A 10,749-nucleotide genomic window follows, 5' to 3' on the forward strand; every position below is an offset into this window, starting at 1 on the left:
CACACACAGACGTGTGACACACACACACATACACACACACACACACACACACACACCATATTCTGCAGTGTGCTGCTTTGTGCTTATTTCAGCAGCTTATTGGTGCAAAGAGGAATTCATTAGAAACAGTGAGAGGGAGCATTAGATAGGGCAGAATGCTGAGCGCTGCATTCCCCACTTGTTATTATTACCAGATCGAAGAGAGAATGGCAACTGGTAATACAAGTCATTAAATGAAATAGAAAAAAGGGGCTTTTAATAGGGCATTGTCATTGTGGATTTAGTATCTTATTCTTTCCCTCGGTTCTTTCCCTTCTTCCTTCTTGCCCTCTCTCTCTCTCTGCCACTTCATCTCTCTCTCTCTCTCTCTCTCTCTCTCTCTCTCTCTCTCTCTCCTCTCTCTCTCTCTCTCTCTCTATCTCTCTCTCTCTCTCTCTCTCTCTCTCTCTCATCAGCGCGGGTGTTGGGAGGAGAATATAGAAAGAACGAGAGAGGGAGAAGGTGTTACGAAGCGAGGGTTGGATTCCTAGACGGAGTTGGCCGACGAAGGGGCTGCGCTGACGTACGCCCAGCAGCCACAGTCTGGGACAGCAGACAGACGGGGGGCTTGAGCGGGAGCAAGGGGAAAGCGCCACCACTGGATGGTTTGCTTTCGACAGGGGAAATGCACACGGGTTGCGTTGCAGAACACTGTGCATGGACTGTCTGCATCAAGTCAGTGTGAGGCGGTCGGATAACTCAGCTAAAAAGGTGCTGCACCCACACAGCTGGCACTGCAGGGCTGTGTGCACAGGGAGAAGGATGGGTGGGTGGGGGGGGGGGGCATTAGGAATAGGGATTAAAGTGTTTTGGGGAAGGAGAGACATCGATGTCTGGGACTAGTTGAAGTAAGAGAGGGTAAGGGTAGAGAGAGAGACACACACACAGAGGGAGAGGTAGAGAGAGACACACACACATACACAGGGGGAGAGAGAGGGTGAGAGAGAGAGAGAGAGAGAGAGAGAGAGAGAGAGAGAGAGAGAGAGAGCGAGCGAGCGAGCGAGAGAGAGAGAGAGAGAGAGAGATGGTAGGACTCGTACTGGCAAGGGACAGAAAATGGGACAATTAGAAGTGAGCTATGGTGAGAGCAGGGAGCTGGGCTGTCCAGAGGTTTGAACTGGGTGTGGGATTAGGAGATAGCATAGTGTAGAAATAGGAACTGGGTAGCTAGAAGAGGCTAAAGAAAGATATACTATCTGCTGGGAGTCAACCTATCTCTCTATGGGACCCTTTTGGTCTGCAAATAGTTTGACTTTTGCAGTTTTGTTCTGCATCTGTGAACAGGGTCGGCACTTGTGCTCACAGTCTGCAGCTGATGGCCATTAGAAATAACAGAGCCATTATCATTTCATCAGTGAAGAAGAAAACTGCTAGGTATTGTGGTTCAAGTTTTTACTTCATGTGCAACAGTAAACTTGTAACAAAAGATGGCATATTTATGGCTCCATTAATGTGTTATATGGTATCATATGGTTATTCTATAATAGTAGACATTAAATAAACTGTGACAAACAGATTGGCTGCCATCGATATCCCAGATAGAGAGGTACGTTTATTTGTTTACTGAAATGAAAATGTATAAATTCTTGTGTATATGTACAAAGATTATTTATGATTTATTAAATATGTCTTTATTGAGAGTCTTTAAGATTTTTCATTTCAAATACACACAGCCATAGCGCATACAACAAAAGTCTTAAAATGACATGGCCACTGAAAAGTGTGTGCTTTGGTTTCCATGAACGAAGCCATGCGAAAGAGACAACACACATCTTCCTCCTCCTCATACAGGGACACAGGCGGAGGTGGGTGAAGGAGAGACCAGAGAGAAATGAAAAAAATATAAAGAAATGAGCTGGTAACACAGACAGACAGACAGAGACAGGGAGAGGGAGAGGAGAGCGAGAGGATAGAGGACATGAGCGCTGATACTGACAGTATAAAACATGAAGGGAGAAAGTCTGGGAGCGAGAGGAAAACACTTTGCCTAAAGACTGTGTCTCTTCACTTGGATAGCGGTCGTAGCCCCCTCTTTCCCCCATCTCCTTCCCCCTCATGGAAGTCAGCTGTTTACACCAACTCTGGTGGGCTGAGCCATGTTTCCATGACGATTCAATCCCTGGATGGGCTGGGAGGCAAGGTGCCGTCCCTGGGCTCGCACACCTTCCTCTGAGCCCCCTGGACCCCAGATCCCAAACCATCTGTCCCTTCTGCACTCCTGCTCAGACTGCAGATCTCTTAAAGAGGAGAGCTACTCTGAAGCAACTACTGAGAAGCCACTACTCAGACCGGCAGGGGATGTTTGCTTTAGGTTGTTGCTGGCAGTGTTTGGTGTGTTCTAACAGGGACACAACATTTTTTGGTGGGATTTATTATGAGAAAGTGCGTAATGGTATACAAAATAGAAAAAAAGAATGGTGAAAAGGTCTGTTTTCCTCTAAGTGGCAACCATATGGGCTGCTTTTAAAAGGCCATGGTAAAAGATAAAGGTGCTCTCAGACCACCCTACTGGAAATAAACAGATACACCCACCCACATAAAAACCAGCCCACATACACAAACGAAGAGAGAGAGAGAGAGAGAGAGAGAGAGAGAGAGAGAGAGAGAGAGAGAGAGAGAGAGAGAGAGAGAGAGAGAGAGAGAGAGAGAGAGAGAGAGAGAGAGAGAGAGAGAGTGAGAGAGGCCTTGCTAAACAAAAGCCATAATACCTAGACAGGGCCTTGGGGACGACAGGCCCATGTAAGATTTAAGTTCCGGATCTTAAATTCTGCACTTTGTGGACTAAATTCTTGAAATGTCGAAGTAGGTGCTTGAATAGTTCTTTAGAACGACCTTGTGAATTCTTAACCGAAAGAAAGAAGAAAGGAGAAATATTTGTGTGCGTGGTTGTGTCATAACCCCCCCCCCACCCCCCCGCCCAACACACACACACACATTTCATGATTGAATGTGCACCTGACTGTGTTCTTGCACAAACATGCTCAATGTCACTCTGCCTCTCTAAGTGGTCAAGATTTTTCTTGTGCACGTTATTCACGGCCCCTCCACAAGATGGAATATTTACTGGACTGTCCAATCTCTCATCTTGATCTCTGGGATTTTCTGTGTGCATGTTTGTGTGTGTGTACGTGCACACACTGCACATGCAGCCAGCAAAATAAATGGCGTGCTCTGCACTGTGTCCTTGACCAATGTAGGAATTCAAACAGTTGCATGATGAAATAAACACAAACAACAGTCAATAAAAAAATAAGTCTGTTGACAGACTGGTGTGGACACATCATTTTCATAGACGTGACTTTTCCAAATTGCTGAAATCATCCATCTGTCATGAGGATGAGTGACGATGGAGTAGGATCATTTGATTTCAACAAATGAGTTATAAAACGTTGCACGTTTTGGTTAGGAAATCTAGAACATGTATGGGTATATACACACACACATACACACACTCACACACACACACACACACAGTAATCGCTAAAAAATGAGATGGGGAAGGGGCGGATGACATTCACACTCAAACAGGCATGACAGCTACAGGGATATTTTAGGCGAGGGAAGGGCAAAATATTACACGCTACTGATCCTTACCATGCCACAATGGAAAATGCACTAAAATAGTCTCCCAAATGGTCCCGTTTATACTGCCTTGTAAGCTGAAGATAGAAGCACAGCTAAATAAATAAATACATGAATAAATAACAGCAGGCCTGCTCATCACTCAGATTTGGAGCAGAGGCATGATTACTTGACATGTAAATGCATGAATTTTAAAGAGTGAGAGAGAGAGAGAGAGAGAGAGAGAGAGAGAGAGACTAACGATGAGACTAAGATAAGTAGGCTGTGGCTCGAAGTGTATGCTAATGACATCACAGAGAGGAGAGAGAGAAAGAGAGAGAGAGACATATGCCAGGCATCAGTGTGTCACTCCTTAGGGATATGGGGCTTACGGTAACAGGATAGTAATAAGAGTTGGGGGTTGTGTGTGTGTGTGTGTATGTGTGTGTGTGTGTGTGTGTGTGTGTGTGTGCGTGTGTGTTGTCGTCATGGGGTTTACCTCTTGGCACAATGTCCTATAGGCAGACGAAGGATGATGGGGATGAGGGTGGGGCTTATAGACTAGAGGGGTCATTGGGGGTTGGTCAGGATGGGACAGCCCTGGAGGGGGTGGATACTGCAGCCGTCATAAATTAATGAACTTGACCCAGACACGACCACCAAAACAGGGCGGGGGAGGGAGGGGGGGCACGCGGGGTAATGAAGTGCAAACATGCTTTGTCATGGCATGCTAAGGCCATTGGAGGAGACTTCTATAATTAGAGGACAGTGGGGCCGAGGAGAGACTGTAGCCTGCTAGCCCCCTTGCAGTGGCTAATGCACAGCGGCCAGGGAACAGATGCTGTATGATAGGAGCAGACAGCAAAGAAGACACACTAACACGCTCTGTCTGAGTCACACGCAAAGAAACAACAAGGAAAACCCCTCAAACCCGTTCCACTGCCGAAACCTAAAAAAAGGGCGATCGCCCCTTTGATAGCCACGAATGTTGACACATAACAAGGTTATAAATGGCCTAATTCTGATGGAGCCGGAGTGCCAAGCCAACGTGTCCCTTTTTGTTTTGCATTTTTCTACTGTGGGAGGGGAGTGTTGTCCGGAGACTCTTACGATGACCAGGGAGTTTGAACAGAAACACTAAGCTGATCACGGAATCGTACGAGGGAGGATGTTGGTGGGGTGTGGATGGAGGAGCGATGGGTAAACACAGCGTCGTTCACCGGTGACGCTGCTACCGGCAGTGTCTATAAAGCATTGGAGCCGAGGAAGTACTGAAAGAGGAGCATTCTTTTCTTATCCCACTGCTCTCTCTCGCTCTCTCTCTCTCTCTCTCTCTCTTTGCTTCGGTCTTCATGCGTGAATGTCGCTTCCTTCCCATCAGCAATACACAGTTTCTATTCTCTCTTTTGGTGTTTTCCGCCCACTTTCTTCCCCCTAGGCTTCTCTTCTATCTATCGTTTTTCCCTCTAAAAGAGGACCCCTCCCTACCGACCCATCACTCCCCGGCATTGATGTATGGAAAGAGAGAGGAGGGAAAAAAGTGTGTGATTAATGTCTTTCAGAGAAAGATAAATAATCACAGGAGACTGGGGGGCTGGTAGTTGGCCTTAGGGGAGTAAATATGGAGAGTTTTATAGCTGCTCACTTGGGAGGGAAGATGGGGGAGGAGAGAGAAGCATGGTGACGGGGAATCCATTCAAGTATATTAGCTCCCCCACCATCCCCCATACACAATAACCCCCTCATCTCCTTTATCGCAATACTGTCTTTCATCAACACCGAATCCCAGCTCACTGAGTACGCATGCTCACACAAACACACACACACACAAACCGAATCACTCACATACAGATATGCAAACATGCATGAGCTCATGTGTACACCACACACACACACACAAACACACACCACACATACACACAGATATGCAAACAAGCATGCACGCGCTTATGCACACTCACTCTCTCTCACACACACACACACACACACACACACACACACACACACACACACACACACACACCACACACGCACAGCCCTTTCTTTCCCGGGCCACTGTGTGTTTGATGGGCATGCAGTTTGTGATGTGGTTGACAGCTCCCTCCCATGATGCCCTGCTTTTAAGCCCGCCCCATCCTCCGGTGGCTGCCTGTCCCCTGCAGAAGATTGCATCTTTTATTTATCACTTTCGGTTCCTTGCCTTTATTTTTTCTAGCAAAAAGAATTCAGGGGGTGAAATTGCAATCAACATAACATGGCCTCCTCCTGCAGTAGCCTGGGCTGTCACCCCCCCCCCCCCAGGCCCCGAGCATGCAGGAGACTGACAGCCTGTGCAGACCAAGACACACTTAGTCGCACACACACACACAACCACGCTTCCCTTATGTTTTTATCAACCCCCCGCACACATTGTCACACTCCCTCTCCACGAGTCACACACACACACACATGCACTCAAGCACACACACAACCCAGAATGCCCATAGAACCCTATCTCCGTTAGTTGTCGTCAAATCTTCAGACTGAATGTTTTTTACTCCTTTGTAAATCTCCACATTGATGCACATGCTTTCTGTGTGTGTGTGTGTGTGTGTGTCTGTGCACGTTTTTTCCAAGAGCTGAAGGTTATTCACTCACTGAAGCCTCGAAAAGAAAAGCAAATAAATGAGTCTACTGCTGGGGAATCTGGTGAACAGGCCAGTGAGAGCGAGAGAGAGAGCGAGAGAGAGAGACAGACTGCCTGCTCGCCCAGCAGCCTGCTCCATGGCTACTATTGTGCGCTGCACATTCTCTGAGCCCACAAGAGCTGAAGCCATCTCCACACAGATTCTTTGCAGGGATGAGGAGCCAGTAAAGAAAGAGAGCGAGAGAGGGATAGAGAGAGAGAGAGAGAGAGAGAGAGAGAGAGAGAGAGAGAGAGAGAGAGAGAGAGAGGGGACACCAAGCAAGGGAGAGGGAGGAGGAGGAGGAGGAAGATCATGCATAAAATCTTGTTTGCAGAATGCATTAAGATTCAGATGAACTGGTGAGGGTAATGGGATTAGAATCCTGAACCGTTTCCAAGGGTGGGAGGAAGGAGTGACAGCTGAGCCTATTGCACTGACGAATGCAGTGAAATATTGTGTCTCTGGCAAAGGAAGCTAGTGAGCCAGCCAGCCAGCTATCCAGGCAGGAAGGGGGGTTGCTCAGCTCTGAGCACCTCTGTTTACTTCCAGCTCTGCCACATATAATGCCTCTAGCAGATAGTGCATCCTAGCCTCTAGCAACGTCCTATACCTCCGGCTTTAGCTGAACACTCAGATGGCAGCAGAATAGCACCAATCTGTCTCACAAAGGTGTTTGGCAAACAAAATAGAAGCGCTGTGGCTTTAAATCGCCGTCCCTCCCACTCTTTCTAAATATCTTCTATTTAGCCAGCGGTGAAAAGATATGGGGGGCTTTTGTCTGCGTACCCATTGGTGGGGCACATAGAACTGGAAAGACACATAAATAGGAACAAAGTGCTAAGCTTCCAGTCGGGATCGCTTAGGGCAATTCAATGCGCTCAGCTCACTGGGCAAAAACAGGGAGAAGTGGGCTACTATTACCAGCTTCTCTGAAAATAGGCTATTATTACACAGCTATAGGGGTCTAGTGATAGCCTACATAATTCATAATAGACTACCGAAGACAGTCCACGCCTGGCAGTTCCACCACATTACAATATATGTGCTATAACCCGTCCCCCTATGTTATACACCGTGTATTAAAGCCCACTTACCGACTTGTAATACGTTGTCCACCCAGCCACCCTCTAAAAGAGTAACACCCCGCAGAAAAGGCAGTTGGGTATCGTCGGTATTGTCCCCGCTAGTTCCACTTTCCTCTCCCCCTGCGTTGAAGGAGGAATACATGCAGATCTCCTTCTCGCTTCTGGGAAATGACCAGTATACGATCCTCCTCTGGACGGGTTCTGGAATCCGCTCGAACCGCTCCTCAACCCTCTGGAACGGCCACTTCTCTGCCACTCTCCGTGCCGCGATATCGAGCAGCGATTCGGGGTTGTGCGTTTTTCCCGATCCTCCTAGAGCGGACCCCGCACCGCCACACAGGACTCCTCCAGCCCGCTGCCCCTGCCTGCATGCCGGGTTGTAACCGGGCCGGCAGCAGAGCCGCTTGGCTGGGGGCTGCTGGACTCGCTCGGCCATGATCGCACCGCTTCCAACCTGAAGCGCAGTTCCTCTCCGATCATATAAACGGGATAAGGAAGAGAAAAGCACAATCTCTCCGCGATTGTTTGCCGTACATGGAGAGACGGCCCTTATTCGGAAAGTAGGCGGCGCCTCCGAGTTCCGTAAAGTCCTTTGTGTTGTCAAATTAACCGAGATGGGTGGGATCCTGGAGCGCAGCCAGCGCACGAGTGGCGCTATAAAAGGAACTGGAGGCGGAATTCCCGAACGTCGGCAAATCCTTTGTGAAGCAGTTCGGGAGCGCGAGGGCGGGGCCCTGGCGGCCGACGGCCTTTGAAGTTTCCTTCTTGTTTGAGTTTAAAGGCGGGGACTAATCCATGGGCGGGCTCACAGTTTCCCACAGGCGCAAAGGGGGCAAAGGAGTTGAATATTTTCTTTCTGAGCCAGTGCTAGCAGCCTCTCCTTTCTTGAACGACATCTCCCCGGGTTGTATTCAAGGCCTTAGTCAAGGCCCCTCAGCTGTCAGAGAAAGAAATATTGCGGGATCAAGTGGAACGTATGAACATGTTTAGCATTGGGGGTTCACTAGACATAGGCATACATAGCATACAGAATTAGTAGTCCTTAAGTAATTGATTCTGCAGCCCCTACTCCGGAAATAGCCAAAAAAATAAAACCGCCAGGGTTCTTTGAGGTCGTGCCAAACTAGCGGTTTGACGTCCAACTGTGATGGCTTGCTCTCATAGTCTAGTGAAGCCTGTTACCAACAAAGCTGGCGAGCGAAGCCACATTTACGAGCCTCCTCCCTGATCATCTATACCATATACGTTTTATCGTAGCTGTGGTGCTCTACTATTTGCTTCTGGGGGGAATAAAGTCAGGGGTTGGGCTCCAGCTGCATTTTTCTTGAAATCTTCAGTCACCAAGTTGGAGACTTGCAAAGGCTTGTTTGGATGCAAAAAAAATGGCTTTACATGATTGAATGAATTGGTTTGAAGGTATGTCTGGTGCCGTTTGAGAGAGAGAGTTGTCTGTGTTTCCAGCTGCCCCTCTCCTGCCCCTATGAATAAAAGGCTGGCCTTTGAACTGTTCTGAAAGTGATCCATGCCTTATGGACAAAACAGATGTGTCTTAACCTGATTTAGTTTCAATACTTACCCACAGGAAGCTCACACAGCCAGCAGGTCCTCTTTTGTTATGGTAGTCATCTTTCTCAGCTCAATCGTATATTGGAGGAGAAGAGCTGTGTTGTTGTTTTTTAATGTTTTTTGGTAAATGCATCATCCTATCATATCCTTCAATCTTCTCTCCTGAGACTGGGGTTCAACACATAATTAGAATCCCCTGTCATATAAAGACCTTTCTCGTTATACTGTTTTACACACACAATATATATATGAATATATATATATATAGTAGGATTTCCTACATTTGACATTTCCAAAATATGCATATTTATTACAACAAATGTATATTATTGTTATTATGCTATTACTATTGTGGTACTAGGCTAACAGGCGTATTAAGGCCCTAAATATTAGCCTAGCATAGCTGCATACAAATGTCATTTAATATAATCAAAGAATATCAAACAAAGGTCATTTATTAAAAATGTGTCATTACTTTTGAAGGGCTATTTCCAGAGTGTATCCTTTCATCCTTTATTTTGAGGCCAATGGAGAACTACAACTCCCATGTTTTTAAAAGGCGCGTCATATCCAATCACGAGTTGACACTGTGTGACCACAGTTCCTGGTTACGGGCGGAGAGAGAGCGGGTATATACGAGCTCCAATTTAAAGATCTGTTATTGCAATAGGTGAGTGCTTTCCTTAACATTGTATGTATATAACGCCACTGACGAAAACTAGAACACATTTCCCATAGGCTTGCATCATATGGGGTGGTTTGACTTGGTCCTAAACCCCTTTTCTTCATAGATTAGTGTAGGCCGATTCTGACGGCTAGATTAGCTAGCTAAGTTAGCAAACTCTTTTCGCAATGCAAATGCTTTTGGAGAAGAGAATCCTTTAAGAAGTAGTAGCTTTATACATTTCAAGTAGCTTCAAATGGTTGGTTGGTCTCATATCGGCTATCATTTCCTGGACCCACAGCGTTCTCCTTCTCGTATCTTTGAGAAGAGCTCACCTTCTGCATCTCTTTAAAATATTACGCGTTCTGGTGTTCCTTGTCCGAGACCGCCTCCTGATAGGAGTTGTGTTTTAATATAAGTTTCACTTGATTAATTAATGATAACCGCTTGTATCCGCAACTGACAGGTGCTGAAAACTGTTGATCATGATCGACGTGCGAGGCTGGGCGGAGTACGTGGTGGAGTGGGCTGCCAAAGACCCCTACGGTTTCCTCACGACGGTCATACTGGCTCTCACACCCCTCTTCATTGCCAGTGCGCTGTTGTCGTGGAAACTGGCCAAGATGATTGAAGCCCGGGACAAAGAGCAGAAGAAAAAGCAGAAACGTCAGGAGAATATTGCAAAGGCCAAGAGGGCCAAGAAAGACTGAGCCTCTGAGAAGGGCACGGAGGGATAAGCAATAGGAGGGAGCTAAATGGCCTGGCCCACGGCTGTATTTCCCTCCAAGTCTTTCTGCCCTCCAAGGACTCAGCCCCACTACCATTGCAGGCCCACAAGGCAGCTTTTGTGGGAGAAGAAGAGGAAAAATGCCCACAGGGCCCCAGGGCTGACAGACAATACTGCAGGGACGTGGCTCCTCCTCCTCCTCCCTAAGGGACTCTTGGTAGCAAGAGCACAGTGGTCATCTGTATAATTTGTTTCTGTGCAGAGACTCACTTTACATTGCAGCTGTTGCATCACCTTGCATTCCCTTTTTACCATTGATTTTGTTGATTTGATTGTATAGAAACTCGACTGGAAATGTCATTTTCTTCCAAATTGAAAGTATTATTTCCAAGTGATTTTAATAAAGTGCTGGTGGGTTATATTTATCTCTGGGCATTTAAA

General features: G+C 47.0%; 2 protein-coding genes across 2 annotated transcripts in view; one reads left to right on the top strand and one right to left on the bottom strand.

Moving 5' to 3' along the window:
* LOC307086531 (zinc finger SWIM domain-containing protein 6-like) overlaps positions 1-7,793 on the bottom strand; it is a 46,802-nt gene extending 39,009 nt beyond the window's left edge. Inside the window, 1 exon segment of the mRNA XM_079751772.1 lies at positions 7,361-7,793. Within this exon segment, the coding sequence (XP_079607898.1) occupies positions 7,361-7,787 (427 nt within the window). The 5' untranslated portion in view covers positions 7,788-7,793.
* A 1,727-nt stretch (positions 7,794-9,520) lies between these two features.
* Positions 9,521-10,733, top strand: smim15 (small integral membrane protein 15). Its single transcript, XM_079731677.1, has 2 exons — positions 9,521-9,587; positions 10,048-10,733. The coding sequence occupies exon 2, from the start codon at positions 10,067-10,069 to the stop codon at positions 10,289-10,291; it is 225 nt and encodes a 74-aa protein (XP_079587803.1). The 5' UTR covers positions 9,521-9,587; positions 10,048-10,066; the 3' UTR covers positions 10,292-10,733.
* The last annotated feature ends 16 nt before the right edge of the window (positions 10,734-10,749 follow it).

This window comes from Pollachius pollachius, assembly GCF_949987615.1.
Source record: "Pollachius pollachius genome assembly, chromosome: 1".
Taxonomy (NCBI): domain Eukaryota; kingdom Metazoa; phylum Chordata; class Actinopteri; order Gadiformes; family Gadidae; genus Pollachius; species Pollachius pollachius.

Coding starts and splice junctions, on each gene's coding strand:
- smim15 (XM_079731677.1), top strand. CDS start 10,067: ATGATCGACGTGCGAGGCTGGGCGGAGTACGTGGTGGAGTGGGCTGCC.